Raw genomic sequence first — 23,974 nt, 5'->3', positions numbered from 1 at the left:
CGCCTTGACCCCTGCAGGCTCGGTTACGCGCTTCAGCATCCTGTTGACGTGGCTCTGCATGCTGTCCTCGCCTCGTTTCACGCCTTTGTCCAGCGTCGGGATTGGAGCGGGTGAGTTTCTGCTAACTGTGTCTTGAGGACTTGTAGGTCGCGGGGCAACGGCAACGTGAAGTGTGTCGGGGGTCAAGGAAAGCAAGTCGTGCAGTGGAGCTCCGGCATCAAGCGTAGCACTTGTCTGTGGAGTTAGCGCTGGCAAGTGACCAAGTAGCGATGGACTAGGGGCTTCTTGTGTTGCCAGCGCTACTGCTAGCGAGTGCAGTGGACACGTCAAGAAGTCGTCCTTGTCGGGGACAAGCGTGAGGCCTTGTTCTTCGGAAGTCTTTACGCGGAGCAAACGCAGATAAAACACGCCGTCAGATGACACCGACACATGTTGCTTCTGGACGTAGCAGAGGTCTGATGATCGACCAAAGCAGTGCCACATTAAGCACGCCATGGCAGCGTCTTGGTAGTCTGCGTTGACTCGTGCATTGCTGTAAACGTAACGTACTAAAGCCTTTAAATCCTCCTTAGTACAAGGAGGAGCTTTGTTAGTTAACCCTCCATTTTCACGTTTTAAGCAGTGTTTATCTAACGTCTTTCCTTGCTTTAACAATATCAATTCAGTAACTACACGCAAGTGAGGATACACATCAAATAACCATAGCTTTACGTTTCTATAGTATGAGGACGCAGTGTTCCTTGCAAGTTTACCTTTCTTACCTTCGTTAGTGGCCAAATAGAAACCAAATCGGTCCATTGTTGCCGCTAAGCGTTTGCCAGAGGTGTCGAGAAGAATGCTAGCTTGGACAAATTCCAAACTAACATGCTCCTCCTCCAGCATCCGCTTGAATGCTGCAATCGCAGTTGAACGCGCCTTTTGCGTGTTCGTAGGAACGAAGGCCGAGAGGCTCATGCTGAGCTGTCTCTTCTGTTTTTGAAAAGTAATTAGTGGCTCTCATCTATTGAACTCCTACATTAGGGATATTCCTGCTTCAGCCTAGATGTCCGAATTGATAGAATATTTGCCAAATATTTTTTTAATTTGATTATTGTATTCGTATATTCATATTTCTGCCTTGACTTCCGACAAATATATGTCGGAAAGTGTTGGAGTTCGACCCCTACCCCTAACACATATTATTGGCTAAAAGCAGCGAAATAAGAAAGGTGATTGGCTAATGTGCTTATTAAATCCACTCTGGTCGTAACTATAAAATTTATCTGTCGGAAAGATCACTATATTCATCCTTAACTGTGAGACATGTAAGGTTGCTTTTGTAGCTTATGGTTGCTTTAGACGAATTTAAAATTTTCCGCTCAAAATTACTGTTTCCATACTTTCAGAAACTCGTAAGTTCGTTTCGTTTGTATAAGTACGCAATTACAGTTAAAGTAATTTTAAGTACGCTTCATTCATAGCCTCTCATTTCGAAAGCGCACGCAGAGTGGCGCAGCGGGAGAAGGACGGAGGAAGTTCACGACGGCTTCAAGGACTCTCCAGTCACCCACGAGAAACGCGACATCAGGCGTCATGTCCGGTACGCATTTTAATAGCAGAAGAAAGAAGCTATACTACGCTATATAGTAAAATGGATCTGTTTGTATGTCGAAGGGCGACGTTTGTGTAGCAAGTCAACTAACAGCTCACGACCACACTACGCTCAACTTACACTGGGTATAGAGAAGGACCATTCCAGCGATGAAGATTACAAACCTGATGATGAAGATATCGATGTCGACATTCAGAGCCCAGAACGGGGTAAGCTGTGCAAGTTGACCTTAAATTATTGCTACTTATCATAACAATATGTATATATATGTGACATACTAACAGGTGTGAAGTGTGGAGAGAATACTGGACATAAGGATGAAGATGTATCTGGAGAGGAGAGCAAACCGGTAGAAGTGAACAAAAAGGAGGAAGAGGAAAATAAGGGTGCGTTCATTGGATCTATTCTGTTGTCAATGGTAATGATATATCGGTCGTCAGTGGTAATGATATATCTAAATATTGTCATATCAAATGTATTGTACGCATCTTTGCAGGTAGCAACCCAATAAAAGCCAAAGGTACAAAACGGTTATGGTCCGAATTAACCATGACTATGCAGACAACAGAACACGTGTACGACCAATGATGTATGAGCCTCTTATCGACGAAGAATATCGTGGTGAAGTTGTTGAGGTATGACAAGGAACTACGATGAATGACGAGTGGAAAGAAGGCCTTGTCGACTTTGTGGGGCGGTGGCATGCCTACTCTGCATTGGGATATAAACTAATTATATAGCCGGAATTGAGGATTGAAACACCACAACAGCCTGACCACGTAAGCTGCGGAGTACTAGTTGTTGCCCAAGCGTACAGCTACCTAACGGGGAGTATGCAGCTTCAGCAGAACCAAGTATCCAAATAATACGTCAGTATACGCCTAAAAATGCTGTGGATGATGATATGTCATTCCCACGAACGCTCGTCATCCGAGTACGAGCTCAATAGGGCGAACCATGTCCAGCAGCAGTTACAGGATCAACTCGGATAAAGTAGGCCAAGCTGATAACACTTCAACACGATTTTGGCAGGTCTCGATATCTTCTTATCATTATTCAGCTTGTTCATTACAAGCTCCAGCAGCACTCTTAATACCTACTTATCATTACTCAGCTTGTTCACCAGGAGCTCCAGCAACATTCCAAACGATAGCGTCTCCATGCGAGATAGGGTCACGTTTTCATCTTTAACAGTCTCAGATAATTCGTACCGGTGCTCCTCCCTCTCTTCGATTAGGGCTTGGACATCTAGTTGAGCCTTCACGATCATCTCCAGACCCGTGCTGATTTGCTCCAGCTTCTCCTTCAATGCCGTAAGCTCCTCAAGACGGCGCTTTACCAACTGCCGCGCCAGTGCTGCCTCCTAATAGCAATTCTGCGCTAGATGTCAGAAAGAAATTGAGCTCATGCGAACTTAGCTCATATATCTAAATTTAGACAATTGAACGGATAGTTGTCATTTTGTGGTCCACAGGTAACTGACGACATGTAATTTATAATAAATTTCGTTTTGCTAAGGTTGCTTCTGGTTTAGCCAGGTTGCTGGAAGTGCTTTAGTGACAAGGTTGCTATACATTTCGTCGTCAGATTGTAAATGGGGAAACTTATGGTTGCGGTAACGCCATTCGTGAATAGCACAAAACCAATGTACAAAATCAGGAGTTTCACAACCCGGCTATACATGTAGACCAAATGGGCCTCCTATTGTGGCACACATCAATTTTGTCGCAACACAAAATTCTTCTCCCTCAGACGCCACCACGTGCAGTACGCGACGGCGGTGGATCGCACGGTATTCATAAGGCCCCATGGAATCCTGGTGCATTAGACCACCTGCAACAGCTTGGCAGTGATCACAGCTCGGTGCTGTTCAAGCCAAACGGTCAAGTTGATGAGATTTCGTACCCAAAAGGGCAGCCGGCAACCAGCTGGTTTGGTGTGCGAATAGGGGCTTGTTTAAGTAGATTGGTTATGCGTAGTGCGACGCGTGACGCGGCTGGTAAGTCGACGCTTACCATCATCAACGCTGCCAATTAGAGAGATGCCAGTCGCTGGGCAGAGCGACCGCCAGATGTCTCTCTCGCGCACGAAGTGTTAGTGTTATCGCGAACTTTGCTACTGAATAATACTAATGTTTTATCATTGTTTGTATTTAGATATATGCATTGTTCACCTAGCATCAATCAGGCTCCGGGGCTACGGTGATGCAGTAGATCTGCCGACGTTCGACCACATCAGCGGCTGACAATCGGCTCGGCTGCTGCAGCGTAATCGCTCGCGCTACTCCCGCTGGAGGGCGTGACCGACACGGGGGGAGGACGGCCTGCTGTGGTAGGATCGGTGCCCACTGTAGCTCGCTTGCGCTTGTGGGCACGACGATTGACAAGCACCTCCTCGCCGTTGCAGCTAGCTCGATCACGCTCCTGCATCACGAAGAGACGATGCACGCATTTACCATTCTTGAAGTGGTAAGAGCAAGGGCATGTCTGGGTAAGCAAATTGACTGGCCACCCAGTCTTGGGATGGTCTTCGGCTTTCTTGCGTGCAGTGTTGACACCAACCCAAGCAAAGACTTGACGCGCTTCTTGAAAGGAGTTCGTGGCAGAGTTGTAGGTTCTCTCTGGTGCCGTGTACAAGACGTGAAGAATATCTGTGGTAGAATCCACCATGAGGAAGTCGAGGCTCATCCGTGGTGCTACGTACTCTCGTAGAAGCTGCTGGCTTCGAAGTGCCTTCACACGAGCAAGCAGCTCATTCAACGCGACTGGTGTGAGCGCGAACGGACGGCGATCAATTGCGCGCTGGCGGCAGCACGCAGCAAGTTGCTGAAACAGCTCGCCCATTTTCAGGAGACGGTGTGCGGTGTAATCGCGTTTCAAGACCCGGTTGAATTGCTCAACCGAGTTGGTGGTGGTGGCAAAGACGGTAGGCGTACTGTAGCATTGTCAGTGGCAAAATCGATCATTTATCCAAACGCGTTGGAAATACCGGTGGAACGCCTCCAGCATTGGAAGTTTGAGCCAGCGAGCCTCTGTAGCTTTGGACACAGTGGTAAAGTCGTCAGTGCTTCTGCTGTCGTGCAGATCATAGATGTCGCAAAAGACCGAGTCGCGTACCCCGTGCGGCAGACCCTTAAGCCGATCGATCACCTTGGCAAGTACGTGATAAAAGCACATAAGATGGGCATACTTGCTATCACTTCCGAAAACGGCAGCTGCGCCATTGTACTGGGCCGCGTCAGCGTCTCCCATTAAGTAGGAAATGTGCAGCGGCTCCCCCAATACTTTGCTGTAGATCCAGCGCAGGGCAGCAAAGGCCTTTATATAGTGCCCTTCTTGCTGCTGGGAGGTGACAAACAATGCCAACAGGTGAAATGTTCTTGTGGCGTCGGTAATACCGATAACCAAGACTGGATATCCAACCTGGTTGGTCTTGTAGGTAGCGTCCACGTGGAAATTTAAGGTCGCGGGGTTATGGGAAGCTTAGCGAAGCAGCGCCTTCGTTGAAAAGCCCACAAGGAATGACTTTTCATTGGACCCATTACCAACAACAAGCTTGCCTTCATCCAAGTCCCAGCTAAACGTAAAAGGTTCGTGTTCTTCTTCCGAACCATTGAACGCTAGCTTCTGAATAGCCGCCACGATAGTTGCAGTTGTGTCACTACCTTTGAGCTTGGTACGGTGATAGTAGCACACGACATTCTGCACCTTTTGTAGAGCTGGTAGCTCGCTTGGTCGTAAACCAAACTGCAATAGCATCGCCGTGCGTATACGATCCGGCTTCATACCAGCCCGAGTCATTTGCTTAGAAAAATCCTTTTGAGCGGCTGTGAGGGAGCGACTGTGTGGCAGTATCGCTCTAGTCACATGCTCGCCACTCTCAAAGAGTGACATGACCTTGCGGTCGAGACAGACTAGCATTTTTCCCTCCACGGACACGTGGCATAGGGGGCGGCTTGTTTGCACTGAGTGCAGCGCCACTTCAGAATCTTGTAGCGCATCAAGTGCGGTGTTGGAACGGCACATAATGTGCAAAAAATTGCTTGACCTTTGGCGATCTTGAAGGCCTTCAGACACTAGATAATAATAAGCGCGTCGCTCTCTTTAAGCTCGGTGCACATGGGGCGCCAGACAACTGCTTTAGGCATCTTGGGGAGAAGGTAGTGAGCGGTGAAATAGACTCGTACTGGCGGGGAGGACTTTGAAAAATGGTCTGGTTGACGAGTGAATCGACTTTTGAACTATTTGATACATTGAACAAGCTGAAATAAAAATATTTGATTGGACAAATTTGCGTCCCGCTAGCTTGCGATTGGCTATTGTGCATTTCTAAGCTCTGTGAGTAACTATACTTTGTTCCTGTGTGCTGCTATTGATTGGATGTACACGCATCACGGCGCAAATCATGGTTTAGTTGTGTGTTTCACATGATATTGTAAAATTTACAAGTGCATTGTGTTTTTGATGTGCTGTCCTCCTACCTCTGCAAGCAGACAAGCAAGACCCGCCTCTCCTCGTCCCTTTTTGGTTCGAGCTGATGGTCATCGCATAAGCTCTCATTAATTAATGGTTCTTTAACCCCAAAGAATTGTGGAAGCTGCTCTTCTAATTGTTACTTTTCATTTTGTTTATTGGGGGGGGGTCATTATATGTTATTAGATCATAATAATACATGCTAAAGAAAATCGAATTGTACATCTTTACCGACTGCGCTCGATGTTTGAACCTGAGCGGTGCCGGTCAATCAATTCATCAACTGGTCTGACTAGAGACAAGAAATATTTCCCGCCACCTAAACTTGCAGCCTGTCCGTCCGTCTGTCAATAAGTCCGTCCGGTTCCTTTCTTGCTGCTTTTTCCTGCCTTTTCGCATGGCTACACCCGGCCTGTCTAATATATTTTCGTCCCATCTTACCGACCGCGCCTACCTTTCTGACTCGACTTAACTATGCCAAAATTACAAATATATCCAAAAGCGTGACGCAATTAACTCGCGCCCTGATTGGGCAATATTTTTCGACTCATTTTTCAAAACACAAAATTAGATTTTTGAGCGACGGCGCGAAGAGGACAAGGTGCGCTGGCTGTATAATGCGTGCGGAGACGATTCAATCTTGCTTCAAGTCTTCTCCCCTATGGGAGCATTTGCGTCAAGTGCGGCTGACCGAGAACATGCGTGTCCGCACCGCCCCAGACGCGGCCAGTGCGGCTGAGCTAGCAGAGCTCTCTGAATTTTTACTTCAAATCGGAGAAGGCCGTTATCTAGTCAACCATGAGATCGGTGATGGCGACATATGCCTTCTACGCGACATGTGTATCATCCCAGAACGACGGGTACAACAAATTACCTCTGATGAAGAAGATGCGGATATGGAGCCTCCCCCAAGTTTCAGGCTACTACCTCCGGTGGACGAGGAACACGAGCGAGACTTGGACGAAGTTGAAGAAGACCGACGAGTCCGCAATGTCAACGCCTTGATAGATGCGGTGTACCCGGGCGTTGATACTGAGAATTTACCCGACGAATACTTCGTTGAGAGGGCCATACTAGCCCCCACAAATGCAAGTGTTCGGCGTATCAACGACATGATTGCGGAACGGCTATCGGGTGAAACGAAGGAGTATCTCTCGGTGGACAGCCTCGAAGGGGTCGCGGACGCAAACATGTTTGAGCAGGAGTTCTTGAACTCTCTTAACTTCTCCGGTATCCCTCCGCACAGGATTGTTCTGAAGGTTGGAACACCTATCATCATGATTAGCAACCTGAATAGCGACGCAGGACTTTGCAATGGAACGCGGCTTCGGGTTGTGTCACTGCGCGAGAGAAGCATCGAGGCCAGCATTATGTCCGGGCCGTTCAAGGGTAAGAAGGTGCTCATTCCTCGGATCGTCTTTTATAGTGAGGACGATGACAAGGAGTTCCCGTTCAAACTCAAGCGTAAGCAGTTCCCCGTGGTTCCAGCGTTTGCCATGACTATCAACAAGGCCCAAGGACAATCGATCCACCACGTGGGTATCTACTTGGAATCACCGGTCTTCGCACATGGCCAGCTGTATGTGGCTTTGTCGAGAGTTACTTCAAGGAAGGCGATCAAGATTGCTGTGGATCCAGAGGCCATCGATGAGGACGGGAACGTACACACCAACAATATTGTGTACAGAGAGATCTTTGGAACGCGGACTTGGTAGGTCACGTAATGCATTTAATATATTTAGCTTTGATTTCGAAATGCTCTTTAATCCACCGCAGCGCAGTGGAGGCGGACAGCCCACACTTCACCAACCAACCATGCCCTAGCGTCCGCGGAGCGGGCGCCCAGACCGCTAGTATCCTAAAGTATCAAGGCTTGCACGGTGTCTGTCCGTCCGTCACACGAAACGCTCAGGTTTTTGAGCTTTATCATTGGCTGTCGAGCGGAGCGAAGGCGGCTCTAATTGGCTAAAACTAAATTATGTACGTTACATTAGGAAAGTCATGTGGTTCGCAGCACATATGGAGATTTGCACCAGATCCGATGGCGGCATCGTTTAAATACTACGAAATTTTAATTTGTACTATTTTAATATGGGATGTTGCTATCAATGTACTATTTTAATATGGGATGTTGCTATCTATTTGAGTGCTACTTATTCTCAACCCTAAAGACGCTTCCTATGCTGCAAGGTGCTTAGCGTGCGTAGGAATACGTGTTTTCGAGGCCATACTATAATATACGTAATACTATGCTCTTAATAGTTTCTGCAACTACAATGACTAAAATAATAGCCACAAATGTTTTGTTGTAGAAATATTAAGAACATATCTGAGTGTGAGGTGACTGATTTAGAGCTGCCAAATAGTAGTACACGTAGAACAGAAGCTGGCCGCAAAAACAACGCTGTGCCAATAAACGTTGTCACCTGATCCATAAAGATACATAGTTTTAGATTGAATAGAATGAATTCAGATGTGTTACTGCTGTAGCCATTGTTTTCTAAGAGACTGCTGTAAGCCATTGTTTTCTAAGAGTTGTTAGACAGTAAAATCCGATACTACTTAGCTGGCGGACGGGTCGCCGACAGGGGCGTAGGATACCCGTATAAATGGAGCGGCAATACAACAACAAAACACGAGAGGTGTTAATTATAGTTGGCGAAGCAGACACCATAAAGAAACGTTAGTAAACTTGGAGCCTAAATGACGTCCAATAATCCTGGAATCATCGTTACATTATCAAATAGAAAACACTACCGTCAACAGCAACAGCGGCAAGGCGTCTTGCGACACAATATCTAAGTGCTTCAATCATAACTGACACAGATTCGAGTGCTACTTCAGAATCAGCACAAAATGAACGCCACATACATTACAAATAGTAAAATTTGAATATTTTGTTTTAGCTTTCATTGAGTTTGATATGAGAAGTGAGCAATCTTTAGTTACATACAAGCTGAAATAGGCAGTGCAGGCAGGTGTTAATAAGTAGTGCAAACTGGATAGGCCATTACTATCGTTTGCGCTGATGTGAGCTAAGTTTCATAGCGGCTCAGAAATGGCCCGTGATATCGAGCACAACGCTAAACTAAACACATTGTGTTGCGTTTGTATGAATGTTATTTAAAGTGCTGGTGGTTTTGGATGGAGGATGAAGATACAGTGATAGCCAGCAATAAAAAAGAGATTGCATCAAGATTCTTGATATAAGAACATTAGAATATTTATTTCTTAAATCTGGTAAGCATGATGCTGACCCAAATTAATAAATTAAAAAAATCGATTTAGGTTCAGCGTTTTTTTCAATAGTTATCCCGCCGAAGCGTAGCGGAGGCGGGGATGCCAAAACGTGTTGAACTAAACCTAATTTACCGCCGCGTAGCGGCGGCGCTCGGCTAGTCAATTTATGAATAGGACCAAGGGGTAAATTTGGTTGTTGTTTACAACCAAATTCAAGACTTTTCGCCTCGCTAATTGTACATCTCACTTCGCACCATCGCAGCGATCTAAGTCAACATAACTTGGCACAGATAAAGGATGTGTAAAACAGCAGCAAGCACGTTCATTTTCGCTCAAGATGAGGATACCCTCCTTTACGTCGAAGTAGGCAATACTGATGGCGAATACTTAAGTTACGTAAAATACATAATCTGCTTTATCGAAGCGATCCCAGGTGTAGGTTTCAACAACGTGTGAAGAATAATAAATACTCCTAGCAGCTCAAACGGCTCGCTTGAGTGGTGGCTGATGCCTGGCTAGCTGCAATGCAGTCTGCTGATACTGCTGGAAGTGGCCGTTGCAGTAGTTGCAAGTCCTTTCGTACGCCTGTTTCCGGCACCCTGAAACGATACAGCGTTTGCCTGCAAGATCATAAGATACTGATTAGTATCGAAATTTCTAGTCAAGGATAACAGTCACAGTCAGCATGCATGCGTACCTCCGCCGTGAGCCCAGCACATCCCATTAGAGATAGCAATTTTATCACAAGCTTCTGTTTTACACTTGGCACCGCCGCCATGAGACCAGCAGTAGCCGCGAGACTTGGCTCGGTTAGAGCAACCGTGAGATTTACACTCCATCGATCCACCTTAGGAGGAAGGTATACGGTTAGCCAAATTATTACCTCAAAAAAGCAGAAGAAAACTCGTACCGTGCTTCCAACAACGACCAATATGTTTGGCTCGACTCGAGCAACCTTCAGCTGTGCAACGCTTCCCACCCTGTAGGTTACAAGCTAAGGAGTTAGGTGTGGGAAATTCTCGAAGAGAATTGCTAACATACCCCATGTCGAACACAGAGTCCTTTGTCGACCACGTAATGGAAGCACCCGGTAAACCTGCAAGTTCGGTTGGCCGGTCGAGCTGGTACTCGAGGAGTCGGCATGTTGATGGGGTGCGTTCTAGCGCTTACGAGTCCTGGTGGCGTCGTATTCCCACTAGTAGTGGGAAGTTGCCTTGAAGTAGGTGGTACATTTGGTGGCATGAGGGAATTGTGCCGGTTGTAGTCCGTGGTGTTTGGGCAACCTGCAACGACGAGAAGGTGTTAGAACGGCATATCAAACACGTAACCTTTGCTGCTATACGTACAGATATAGGTAGCGAAGTTGTCAGTGGGGTATTGAGAAATAGTCTCCGCGTAGCTGCTTTTTGGAGGTGTGGCTGTTCGAGGGAGGCTTCTGGTCCCGGTGTTTACCTGGTTCTCGTACCCATAGCGTTGGTGTTGTGGGCTGGTAGCTCGAAGGACGTCGGTGATGGCTGGGAGCATTTGCACACGAGGTGGGAGCAGCGGTGGAAGCTCCAGAATCCCCCGTCGCGAGCTCACGGTAACCGGCTCAAGTTTGACGTAGACTTGTTGCTGCGGTGGGTGCGACCGCAACAAGTCGGTGAGAGCGACCGCGCTTTCAGGCGGCGTCCACTGTTGCATTTTGGGTGTTCCTCGTGAAGCTTTTGCTGTCGTTATGAGGTTTTCGGAAGTGCAAGCTGACGTGAGCTGGCGACAAGCACTTCGAAGGATGCAACAGCTTAAAGGAGCGACTCCTCTTCGTCCCTTGAGGTTGCCTTGCCCAATCTGGAATGCCAGCGCCACCTGTGCGTGCAGTGCCGGGCTGACGAAGTATACCTAAAGACGTTTACTTTCTCCGTGGAAGGGCGACGGCGTGTGCAAGCAGCCGGACTCAGGAGAGAAAGGAACAACAACAGCAGGGTTGTGACTCACTGCCACGGACTGACTGGCATTGCACACGAAAGTGGTGTTCGCTGTCGCCAGCCCGATGGTCGAGTGGCTCCCCTCCAACAGCTTGTCGGGCGTAGCGACGACTTCTGGTGGTCGTCATGTCATCAAGCGGCAGGTGGACGGGTATCACTGATACCATCAGGGCCCGATGGAAGGCTTCGGGATATCAGCTGGGCGTCACTACACATTCATATATGGCGTTTGCAACGACCACCAGAGTGTGGTAAGGACGAAAGCACGACTGCGGTCGGCTCAACAATCAGGATGAAGAACAGCTCTCTATATCTCTTGCTCAGTGTCGCTCGTTGAGCCCCCCCACTATGGCGCTGTGGTTCTTGTACCTTTCGTCTTCAAAGTAATAAAGTCTTTAGAGCTTAAAAACCGCACGTATGGTGACGTGGTGACGTGTGATACTGTTTTGCCACTGATCGGCAATCAATCATGCGGTTTGTTGCGCTGCAAATCCTGTGTGTGGACTTCAATTGCCACGTGGACGACCAGCTAAAACCGTCTGATGATCAAAAGTGACGAGGTCGAGTCTTTTCGGATTGGCAACCGCCCTGACGCCTCTTCAGTCGAATTTGGATCCTTTGAAAAAGTCCGCTTTAATTTACTAGTGGAGACGTTTAACCATGGAGGGCTACCTCTGGAAACGGGGGCGCAAGGTGCCCAGCATGTGCGTGTCTGTCGTGAACACGCAATACAGTCATAGTACTAACGCAATATTCATGCAGGAAGCGACACTATGCCGTACTTAAAGGCACCATGTTGTCCTTCTACCTCAGTCAAGATGAGGCTCAACGCCCCGGTGCCGTGCCCAAGCGAGTTCTCGAGATAATCGACTTACGGATCATGCCGGGCAGCTCTTCGGCCGATACGCATCATCCGCCGCACATGGTGCTCAAGTATCTAGACGCGGACGGCGGCGGTACACTTCAGTGTCGCGCAGACACGAGAGAGAGCCAACAAGTCTGGCTCGAAGCCCTGCAACACGCTCTGAAAGAACCTGACCGTATGGCTCAAGAAGAGATCGCTGAGGCTCAGGAAGAGCTGAAACAAGACGCCCAACGTCACAGTCGAGCAGTGCAACAAGCCACTGAAGCTGTGGAAGCCGCGGGACGACATCATCGAGAACAAGCCAACGCGGAGGGCGCATTGCAACAGAATCGAGAGATCGCAGTGGAACTCAACACGCAACTGGAGACGGCAAAGACGTTGCAACACGAGGCTCTACAGAAGCTCCAGACGCTTCAACATGCACTAGAAGACGCCCGACAGCGCGTCCACGCGTCGTCGTTAGGGTCCGAGGACTCGTCGTTCGACCACGCGATGGAAGCCGTCGAGAGGTTAGCAGCCAAAGTGGAAGTGGCCGCCAGTGCCGAAGCCACACACGGCCGCAACGTCGAGTTGCTTCAAGTGCAAACTGAAGCCAACTCGAACGAGCAACAGGATTTGGTGCAACGAGTGCAAAAATGTGCGCAAGAGAGTAAAATCCTCCGTCAAGTGGCCGCAAAAAGTCTGGAAGACGCGCAACGTGCCAAACAGCGAAGCAAACGCCTAGCCTCATGGGGAGACGACGCGGAAAGCGCCCGACCGTCGCATCTAGATCCATTGGTAGAGGGGTATTTGCTATGCCAACACCCCATGCGAACAACGATGCACCGTCGCTACTACGTCCTCACTGGCAACACGTTGTGCTGGTACGCTGACCAAGACGCGTTCGTCCACAAAATGGACGCGCCGAGTGGCGTTCTACACGTCGCAGAAGTGTCGGAATGGGACGGCAAAGTCAAGCCAACGTCCCCTATTCGACGACTTGTGGTGCCGTTTAGTAGCAGTGCCAAAGCCCATTCCAACGAGCAAAACCCGAACGCATTCGCTGTACTCACAGTCGAAGGGAAGACGCTGCGTTGCAGTGCACCACTTAAAAAGAACCAGGAAGACTGGATCGCTGCTCTGCACGTGGGGCTCACGATGCCTCCGTTGTCTCCTCATCGAGCTCGAGCTGCCAAGTCACGTCGAGACTCGTTCGACTTGTTGGCGTCCACTCCGGTGTCTCCGAAACGCCAGAGCAGTGACGAAGCGAAGAGCGAGGAGACGAAAGAGCCGGAGACGGCAGTTATCGAAGCAGCTACAGAGGCAGAGACGTTGACGTCCGAAGTGGTGGTAGAAGGCTATTTGGTGGGGAAAACGTCGCTCGAAGAGACCATGAAGAAGAAATATTGTGTGCTACGAGCACTGACTTTGTACACCTTCGCTACACACCAAGAAGCGTCGAAGGTAGAGCGCTCTACTTCGCACAACACGTTCCATGTCAGTGGTGTATCCAACTGGGACGGCCACGCGACGTTGATGCACTACGATCACGGCTTCTTGCTGCAGACTACCGAGCATCAAAGTATTTACTGCAGTGCCCCTAGTCTGCAAGAGAAAAACCATTGGGTCAACAGTGTGCAACAAGCCTTACTACGGTATCAGCACGAGGGCAAACGTGGCTCTAAAGTGTTCGAGCAATCAACAGAAGAAGAAATGACCGGGCAACGTCAACAGCCACCGTCGTACGACTCGGCAAGACGAGAATTTCTTGCCATCCTACAGCAATATTACGCTGAATACCATCCAGGCAAATTGGGTGATGTGCCCATGCTGTTATCTCGATATCAGGGACGCGAACAAGCGCTTGTGGAGCACCTGGACCGTCTCTATGGCACGTCGGTGGCTAGAGATACAAACATCCACATGATGTTAGCAGCTATGGCGAACCCGACGCCACCTCCCACGGCACCGCCTCACCATGTTTCTCTGTCTCCGGCAATTTATTCGTCAGAGGATCTCACGGATTATTTGACGTGGAATAAAGATGAGACCTCCAGTTTCTGTGTCCTGGCTGGAAATCGTCTTGAGCGCCTCGAATCGGAAGGTGGAAATCCGCTGGCTGTCTTCGTAGTGACGGGAATTCATGACTATCCGGCGCTTTCTCCAACGATGAGTCGATCGTCTTTGGGAGACCAGGAGCTGCAGTTTTTCGTGTCCGGTGGGTACGAAGTGGAAGGTGGTGGGTCCACCGAGTTGTTGGTACTGGAAGCGACTTCGACTGAAGCTAAGCAGAAGTGGATGAAGAAACTACGAAGCGCTTTAACACCGGTGTCCAGTGAGTCTAAGCCAGAGCCTACACCAGCCTCAACAAAGGCAGCGGCAACTACACCCCCTAAACCTTCTGTTATTTCTACCGAAGCTACAAATTTCAAGGAAAAATTGGTGGAATTTTACCAGCGTCATAACCCGAAACGTGTCGGAGATGTGGAAACTTTACTCACGAGTTTTGCAGGACGGGAACGGCAACTTTTAGTGTCGCTGGATGCGACATATGGCACTAATGTGAGCCCGGATGCAAGTTTCGACGCGTTCTTGCCGCAATTATCGCCTCCCAATGTGCGTCCAAGTGTTGCAATCTATCGTGAGGGTTATTTGTCCGTGAAGCATCCGCGCTTGGGGGCGTCGTATCGCAAGTGCTTTTGCATACTAAACGGCACAAATTGGCAATGTTACGACAGCAGTGTCGTCGCCCACAGTGGCCACACAGCGCTGTTGTCTGACGTGGTGGTGAGTCTACATCCGGTGACTGCAAAACTGGCCGAAACACTAGCCTTTCCTCTGGAAACTCAAACCAACGGCGTTATTTTACTCCGCTCCGATGCGGCGGAGATTGTGCACGACTGGACCCACGCATTGCGCACTGCAGTGGCAAGTCAACCGCGTGTTACCACCGAAACTAAGAAGAATCTGGGCACTTCTTTCGACCAGCTTCGTGCTCGAATAGTGGAATTTTACGAGAAGAATAACCCGTCAAAAGTTTCGGAAGTGGATACTTTACTTCATTCTTTTCAAGGACGCGAAGGCGCGTTACTGGAGCAGATTGACACAGTCTACAAGAGTCACCTGGCGACAGATCCGGTATGCACGTCGTTGTGTGCCGATCTTGCAGCGAAATTCGCCGAGAAACACAGTGTTGCCGATAATAAAATACCAGAGGTTCCAAGTGACGAAGCTATTCTAATGGAGGGGTATCTAATGAAACGCGGCCACAAGATTCCTTCTATGAGGAAGCGATACTGTGTGCTCATTGGCAACGAGTTGACGTACTACGTCACACACGACGACAGTAAGAATCCTGGCGGTGGCGCCACAACGAATCCGTTGGGGAATTTCCGAGTGGAAATTGTGGGAGATTGGCACGGCAAGACTGCCACACACACGTACGAACACGCGATGGAACTGGAAACTACTGACGGCAAAACGTTCTTCTGTGCCGCATCAACCGCCAAGGAAAAGCAACAGTGGGTTGACGCCTTCCGTCGCGGTATTGCGCTCTCTCGCATTGAACAGCGAGAAAATGACAATATAGATGAAACCGAGGAAAATCGGAAATTACGAGAACAATTTCGCGACAAATTGGCAGATTTTTATCGTGTCCGCAACCCTGCAAAGCTTCCCGACTTGAATTTACTATTGAGTTGCTACGTTCAGCGTGAGTTGGCGCTGCTGCAAGCTATCGATCAAGCGTATGGAACGAGTTTAGCAACAGATGAAACTCTTTTGACATTGTTGCCACCGCATCCTGACCAAGCAACCGCATTGGCAACTCTGAAACTGGATGGCTATTTAAAGAAAACGTCGGGTGAAAATTCGAATTCCCTTTGGAAACGTGCGCAAACCGTATATGTGGCAATCGATGGGTTGACAATCTCCCTCTTTGCCACACGTGAAGGGTTCAAAACTGGAGGTGCCGGACTGGGGGAAGGAATGATTGTCTTGGCCGTGAAAGACGACGACCATCACTCTGCAACAAATCGGTTCGCAGTGGAGACGAGTGAACACGAATGGCTACGCTTCGAAGCTCGCGACACGATGGAGAAGCGTCTGTGGGTGCAAGTGCTGCGTGCAGCGCTTGACACCGTGTTGGCTCAGAGTTTACTAGCGGACGATAGCGTGGATTCCAGCCATGACAGTACCGTCGATGCGCGTGGCTTCTTACTATTGCGAGTAGATTATCAGTATCCACAAGACGAACATTGGAAACGACGTGAAATGGCTACACCAATTGAAGAGCGTGGTGTGGCATTAGAGAATGGAAATGAGTTTGTGATTAGCAAATCAACAAAAGTAGCACAAGAGGCTCGTTTCAGAGTCGTGAGCACTCGGGCGTGGACCCCTGGAGCGCGTTGTTGGCCGGTGACAGCAGGGAACAGAGCTCCTCGGTTTCCTTTCCAAATTGTTACACAGGAACAATTTGTCTTGAGTTGCAGTGCCGCCACAGATGCCGAGCGGGCGAAATGGATTCGCCAGCTTCGTGTGGGTGCAGAACAAGCTGCAGCACTGGAAATGCTCGAGGAGCAACTGCTAGAAACGCGATCTCCCATGTCTCTTAGTCGACGTAGTCTGGTGGATAGGACCCACCGCGACTTTGACGATCGAGACAGTGTTGCACCCTCTCCACCTGTTATTTCGCATCAAAATGATGACGAGGAGCCTCCGATAACGGGGTATCTGTCTTTCCGTCTTGCAAAGTCTCCGCTCTCTTCCAGTGAAGCTCGACACGCTTCGCAAGTGCCCATCCCACACGAAGGCTTTATCGTGCTGAGTATGCGTGGCCAAGTCGCTGTGTATGACGATGAAAGTGCGTATTATCGTCACGATGCTCCAACATGTGAAGCGCAAGCGGTGGAGCTGTTATCAGATGGGGTGGCGTCAGTTTCAGTGTCGACACACAGTCCAAAGACGAAATCGAAGTTGCGTCATCTGTTCCCTGGAACCAAAGACGTCGCGTCGTCGTCCTTGGCGTTTGCCGTGGTCCTTCACCCCTTGGCCGATACAAACGCCAGCTACAATGAAAATACGTCAATGCTCGAGTTTTTCCCTTCACTTCCGTCCCAACGTGATCAATGGACGGAAGCGTTTGCCAGCCGAATCGACTTTGCCAGGGGTGAAGCGCTTCTAGCTGATGAGAAGATCATGTTGACACTCGAACAAGAAGAAGAAGAAGAAGAAGAGAAACACGAAGAAATAGAAATATCCAACGAACATGAAAGCAGTCGCCAAGACGACACTGACGACAGTGGCTTCGAAGACAAACCCTCGACTCTGGACGTGTCCGAAGCGGAAGGTAGCGAACCTCTTGCGACAGACGCCGGGTTCGTGTTTAAAACCGCTGCCGTGGAGGGAATTCTGACTCCGTGGCAGACTTCAACGTCGCCCATCCGTATCCCCGGCAGCTCCAAGATGAAGCCAGTAATGCCCGTGTACGCGGTTCTTATTGGCTGTCGCTTGCGATGTTATTCCTCTCGAGAGGCAGCTGCCATGGAGGATGAACCTCCGTCTCTTGATATCGAGATCACAGCTTGTTCATCGTGGGAAGCGCCGACTGCGTCGTGGCTGACAATTGGCAGAGAAGACGAGAATCTCGGCTTCAAAATGGACGTCAAGGGATCTCGCCACTGCACTTGCTTCACAGCTCCAAGTATGGAAGCCAAACAGCAGTGGATTCAAGTGATACACCACGAACTTAACTTTGTGGCAGCAGAGCGATCTCTGAGTATTTCCGAACGACAATTCACGCAAGAAGTGGCAGCTCATCTCGCGACACAATTAGAAGCGAGAAACGACAATATTGACGCCTCTACACCAGCGCAGATGAAGGGTTATATCCGGGTACGACACCATAATTTGGGGTCCATTTGGCGAGAACGGTTTGTTGTCCTTGAAGACAGTTCTTTGACAATTTTTTCCGAAAATTGTGAACTTGATGACGAAGGTTTGCCTCGATTCCCAAATTTGGCAGTAGAAAACCACGAACTTGTGGGGGTAGAGAAATGGCATCCCGTATTTACCAGTCTGGGTCGAAGTGGCTCTGGGTTAAAAGGAACGGGCTTTCGAGCCGAAACGAGTCGCGGGGTGTACTTGGAGCTCACAGCGAAGACCGCGGAAGACGCGTCTGAGTGGAAATGTGCCATCAGCGCGGCAACAACGAAAGAAACGGCAACAAGCACAGTGTCGCGAGATGCCTCGATGCCATTTATCCCAGGCGCGAGAATGGAAGGGTATCTCAAGCTGAAAGATCCTCAGAAGACAAGTGACAAGAAGACTAGGAAGATGAAGCCGCTAAAGCTCTGGAAAACACGCTTCTGCGTCGTGCTGGGCTCTCACTGGCTCGTATACGCCAACCAGAGTCAAGCTATCTCGTCGGGGGAAGCACCGACTCCTGTGGCAGTGTATGAGCTACTAGGTATTGCAATAAATGACGGGGACGATGTAGCCATGAACGAGTTCTCGATCGTCGTCGTTCCTGGTCGACAAGTCAAGTGCAGAGCTCGGTCGAGTCTGGAACGGAAGCGCTGGGTGAATGCTGTGGAGGATGAGCTACTGCTACAGACCACGACAACGCAAGATCTCGAGAGATCGGCGAAGCAATACGAGGAGAAAGTAGCAGCTCGGGAAGCGGTTAAGAGCAAGTTGCACGAGGTTAAAACTGATGCCAGACGCCTGTCGGCGCTGCTTGGAGAGGCGATCCAAAGCGCGAAGGATGATTCGGATTCGGACTATTCCGAAACGCGAAATGATTCGGATGAAGAGTCTATAAATACGCTGCGTCGACGTTCCGGACCGGATTATCTGGATGGGAGTCCGGAGAGCTCTCCGATGAGAAGAAACGTGGGGGAAATGGCGTTTACGTTCGATACTCTTGACGGAGCCAAGGATTCCGAGACCAGGAAGAAGGATTCTTCTTTCTTTATGAACTGCTTCACTTGTTTCTTCAGGTGTATCCCCATGACCTCGACGGGTTCTAATGGGAGGAATGCTATTGCTTCATTGGGGATCCCGGGTTACCCTTCAACTGCTGCAGCGTGTAACCCAATGTACACCTGCGAATATTATGAAGAGGACGGGTATCGTGGGTTGGCCAGGTGAGAAGCGACTGATTGACGTCAGTATTTATGTCAACATGATAATAGTGAGCCTTCCAAAAGACATCTCAAAGTCGTTATGAACCCCGTTGGTGCTGATTGAGGCTGCAAATCGATATTTATCCGGCTGATAATAACCGTCATTCACTAGGCTTTTTCAGCGGCTGCAAGAGCAGCGTAAGGATCGTTGTCTCTAAACAGCTTCTTCACTTGATCCAACAACGCCTTCCCTCCATTGTGTTCAGCGAAAAGCGTGGTGTATGCTTCTAAGTTGCGGTACCTAGGATCCGTTTTCGGTATTAACCTGATGTCAATAATATATGGGGTTCCTAGTTGACTTGCAAGTCGATTTGGGGAAACCTCGTCGTCATTTATCCATTTGCGATAGAGACGTGTCTCCATATTTCTTGCAAACATCTCTAAATCCGGAATGTCCTTGATCGATTGGAAAAGCGTTCCAAACGTCGTCTCAATTGTGCATTTTTGTTTCTTCAGCATAAATGTAAGCATTTCCGCGTCTGAAAATGAAGAGCTTCCCACCACAGCTCTGTACGCTTTGATGTATCTGAGCCACTGAATAAATAAAGGGTCGGTGCCGTACCTATCCACCGCTACATCCCCAAGATGCAAGATAGTGAAAACTTGTTGGGGGGTCTCCCTGGTCTTTCAGCCAAGCCTCATTTATCAATCTGTGACTGGACGCGGATCTGAATATCATGTACGCTTGCATCTGGTCCACGATATTCTTGAAATTGGGGTACTGTCGAAGGGAGTGGAATAGTGTCACCAGCTCAGCTTCTGGCTTAGTTTTCGTCAGTAGGTTAAACAACCTGTCGTCGCTGAACGTAGTCTCTCTTCGTTTGGTTCTATACTTCGTCACATACGTTAACCACATAACAAACTTCTTGTTGTTGTCCAGCTTGTCGCCAGCCCTCACGGCTCGCATACGCTGAAAAAGATCACCCGGGTTCACCTCTCGCTTCAAAGCTATCTTATAAGTTAGTTCATCAAGCTTTGTCTTTCCTGGAAATCCAGCTCTCTCGTCCTTGGTTCTTTCTTTAGTGTCGTTCTGATCTTGTTTAGCTTCGGTGAGAGACCCTAAGAATCTTGTCGGGGCGTCTGAAGTCTGCAATTCACTAGGAGAACTTGGCCAGCGGTGAGGATCGACGACGACCGGGTTTTTGAGTTGTTTCGCGCTAACACCGAAGGTGGAATCAAAACTGATCTCAATCAAAAAAGTTGAGTAGCAAGAAGCAGAAGAAACGCATAGGGTCCTCCGGAAAATTGGAAAATGGAATGTGAACTGCTTTACCTACCGCAAGTGCCCACAAGATTGTTTTTTCCGTGTACGAAACATTTTATTCAGCTATAATTTCTGTCGCGCGTAATACTTTTCTTTAGTAAAAACAAGACAAGCCTACACATCGATTTTTAAATATCATCGTCTAATTGGATGGTACAAACAAAAATTAGTACGTGTGATTAGTAGCAGCCTGCTACATGTATATATACTAGCAGGTAATACTAATATTTAGTTCACGTGTACTGTATTGTCTGAATTTTATTTTCAAGCCCGGAAACTACCGGTAGGTTAGTTAGTTCAACAAATCGATTTGTACATGTGCAGACAGCCGTTTATAATGGATTCAAACTGTATACATCGCCAAGTTACCGATACGATACTTAAGTACGTAAGTACCGGACTCCATGCATTTCGTGCAACCAATGCATTTCATGCAAGCGAACGTAAAAAGTTAACACAACCAAAATCTATATGGTGACACCCCTTCTACAACGAACTTCCATCCTTGACAAAAAAAATGTAAAATAGCACCAAACTTTTAGTTTTTAGTGAGTGAACTATGCTATACTAGTTCCGGCGCTGGTGGCTCGGCAACACGAAACGTGCCATCTACCATTCGTGGTCCTATCGGAACGAGGCCCGCCTTGACAAAACCCCGCTGTATTGTTTCGGGGGGAACTGCCCTCCACGCCTCGTGCACTATAGACGTGATTAACTTGCGTCTTTCCTTAGCGTTCAAGCTAAAGTCGTTTGTAATGTGGTGTTGAACGTATAGCTCTCTACACCAGTGCTTTAAAACACGCATGACAAACACATCCATCGGCTGGGCAAGTCCTGTCGCTCCTGCTGGCACAAAGTCTACACCCGTCATAGCTTCCTCAAGCTTGGCGCGAACGGAGCCCATTTTGTGAACTTTTAGGCTGTCTAGCAAGAGCATGCGGCAAAAGGTGACCGACGGAGTCCGCACCTGCTCATAATATTAGTAAAAACAACAAAATTTAAAGAAAAATAAAGCATACCTCGTTGACCCATTCGATCGTAATGCGCTCATCACAATACGCATTCATTTGCACAGTAAGCACAACCTCATCTGCTTTATGCAGCGGATGAGCTTGCAGCTCGCAGTGAACAGGGCCTCCTGTGGCACCAGAGAACACAATAAACGCTGGCAGCTTCTTTCCAGTGGCCGATGCGCACAGAAAAACACTGGCACGAAAAGAGTTTTCAGACATTCCTAGATCACAGTTAGAATCAATAGTATAGAAGTCTTATATTATAAGACAGTAACAAAATGATTACCTTGCACAACATCAACGTCACGTTCCCCACGAAACGTGATAGTTGTTTTAGGATTCATGTCAATATATATGGAGGTTTGATCCATATTGTAGAAGTGATTATACTTCTCAGTTCCTGCGCTAAACATTTCCATCTTATGGCGCATTGCGAGGCCGAACTCGTCAGCAACGACCTCAATAGTAAAATTAGTATTTTAGCAACAAATTAAAAAGAAATAATAATTTTAGCACATACCTGCACTTCGCTCCGCTTGCGTCGACCCTTGTGCGTGATACGACGCACGCTCAAGCCATTTCTGCTGCGGAAAAGGTGGAGGTACTCAACAGCAGCTTGTTCCGAGCGACCGAGAAGAAAGCGTGGCTCTAAATGTGCGCTCATCATGAGCAGGCACCTCGACGTGACAGCGCGCACCTTGTTCTTGCGCATGTCACGAACCCAGTCCAAAGCCTAGAAAGCAGCATTTTGTTAGAAAATATAATATATAAAACTCGAATGATCTTACTTTTTTTCTAGTTCTGGAAAAGCAACTTTAGGCCCACGACGCCCTTGAAGAATAGTAGTGCTCCCGGCTGCAGCGGCTTCGATGTCTTGTCTTCTTTTCGTCCATCGATACAGCGTAGAGCGGTGGCACTTATTTTCGGATGCCAAGCTCGTCGAGACACCGCTTTCACAGGCCGCATCCACCGCCTTGAGGCGGTGCGCGTTTGTATGGAGCGCTTCGCGCATCGGCTGTCAAAACTTGTAGTGATTTCCAGCCACTGGTTCGGAGAACTATGTTTGCAGATTTTACCGATTTTGATTATTTACAATTTCTAATGATGTAGTTTTTTACAGTGGTTGCACGAAATGCATGTAGTCCGGTAAAGGAGTCGTTTGCCACATAACTATTTACACCGTCCAAAGATTCCCCGCTTCGCCGTCTCGGCCATACTCTGGGGCTTTCTGGTCGTGTTTGTCTCAATACTTTAACTTAGAGATAATCAATGGCGACCACCGCAGACTGACCAGCAATACATACTCCCATGAGCCGCGGCTGATGCAACTGCTACCGGAAAAAATTGAATCACAAAGCGTGTTTTTTATCATGTTCATGTTAAACTGCTAACAGCCGACAATTATTGACACGGTAGCACCTCGCTCGCCCAGTCTCAATGTCTAGATTCAGAGATTTATCTTCCGCCGCGCTGTTCCTCGATGTATTGTGCCTTTCCAAAGTTTTGGCCAATCTGACCTTTAAAGGCTGGTCCTAAGCGGGTGGGTAGGGCTAAAGGTGGGATTTGAGGACGAACTGGGGTTGAATTGCTAAGCCAGGCCACTAAATCAAATGATATTTCACCAATAGCACTGTTTGATTTTGCCGACTATGATCCAATAATACTTGATTGTGGAGGCCCTACGTAAGGGCTCCGATTTGGTCTAAAGGGTACCTTTTAACAAATTAAGGGCTGAATGGCCAGTATTTGCCGGCCATTTACCCTTACGTAAGGTATCCACAACAGAACGATTTTAAATCAGATATGGGTTCTCATACGCTGGCGAGGCAAGAGTATGTGAACAGGCTATTGCCGGGCCAGATCAAATCGTAAATGTCGATGAAACTTTAAAGGATGGAAGGTATTGTACAATATCAATTTTGTGACTGCTACATCTTACCTTGTTAATTTGTTGTATGGTATTGCTATGGTTTAGGTCCTCCCTGAGAAAACACGCGTGGTCCGGTCAAATAATATTTGACCGGACCACGCGTGTTGAGGGCTGCGGCAAACAAAATGATACTAGAGGAGACTCGTTTAGAGTGCTTAAATCGCGATTCGTACTTAGGTTCATAAGTATCATTTTGTTTGACGCAGCCTCATATGTCTTTGATTGGCATCGTCTTTTTTTCGTCAAAGAGTTAGGCTAAATTTTAGTCGGTTGCAACCGATCAAATAGGAGGATCTCCGTAAGGACAGTCCTCCTACGTAGGACCATAAAACTGAGGGCATTTTGGCAGAAAGGCACCTGATATCTGAATATCCTGGCATTGCTTTGTCCAGGGATTAATAGCATCTTCCAAGTATTTCTTTTGACTGTATTATTGAAATTATTCTAATACTTCTACCCTGTTATATTAGTT

The 23,974-nt window shown here is 48.2% G+C and overlaps 2 protein-coding genes across 2 annotated transcripts; one reads left to right on the top strand and one right to left on the bottom strand.

Annotated features, from left to right (window-relative positions):
* Nucleotides 1–9,983: 9,983 nt before the first annotated feature.
* On the bottom strand, nt 9,984–10,545 carry PITG_11579 (uncharacterized protein; the record flags this gene model as incomplete). The annotated part of the gene is made up of 3 exons (XM_002901084.1): nt 9,984–10,150; nt 10,214–10,283; nt 10,345–10,545. The coding sequence occupies 3 exons, from the start codon at nt 10,543–10,545 to the stop codon at nt 9,984–9,986; spliced, it is 438 nt and encodes a 145-aa protein (XP_002901130.1).
* A 1,382-nt stretch (nt 10,546–11,927) lies between these two features.
* PITG_11578 (uncharacterized protein) lies at nt 11,928–19,359 on the top strand (the record flags this gene model as incomplete). Its single annotated transcript, XM_002901083.1, has 5 exons — nt 11,928–11,971; nt 12,030–14,333; nt 14,850–18,003; nt 18,418–19,256; nt 19,305–19,359. 5 exons carry the CDS (start codon nt 11,928–11,930, stop codon nt 19,357–19,359), a joined length of 6,396 nt encoding a protein of 2,131 aa, XP_002901129.1.
* Between the last annotated feature and the right edge of the window lie 4,615 nt (nt 19,360–23,974).

Source organism: Phytophthora infestans, genomic scaffold, assembly GCF_000142945.1.
Source record: "Phytophthora infestans T30-4 supercont1.22 genomic scaffold, whole genome shotgun sequence".
In the NCBI taxonomy this organism is placed as follows: Eukaryota; Oomycota; class Peronosporomycetes; order Peronosporales; family Peronosporaceae; genus Phytophthora; species Phytophthora infestans.
This window is presented reverse-complemented; position numbering and strand designations above follow the sequence as displayed.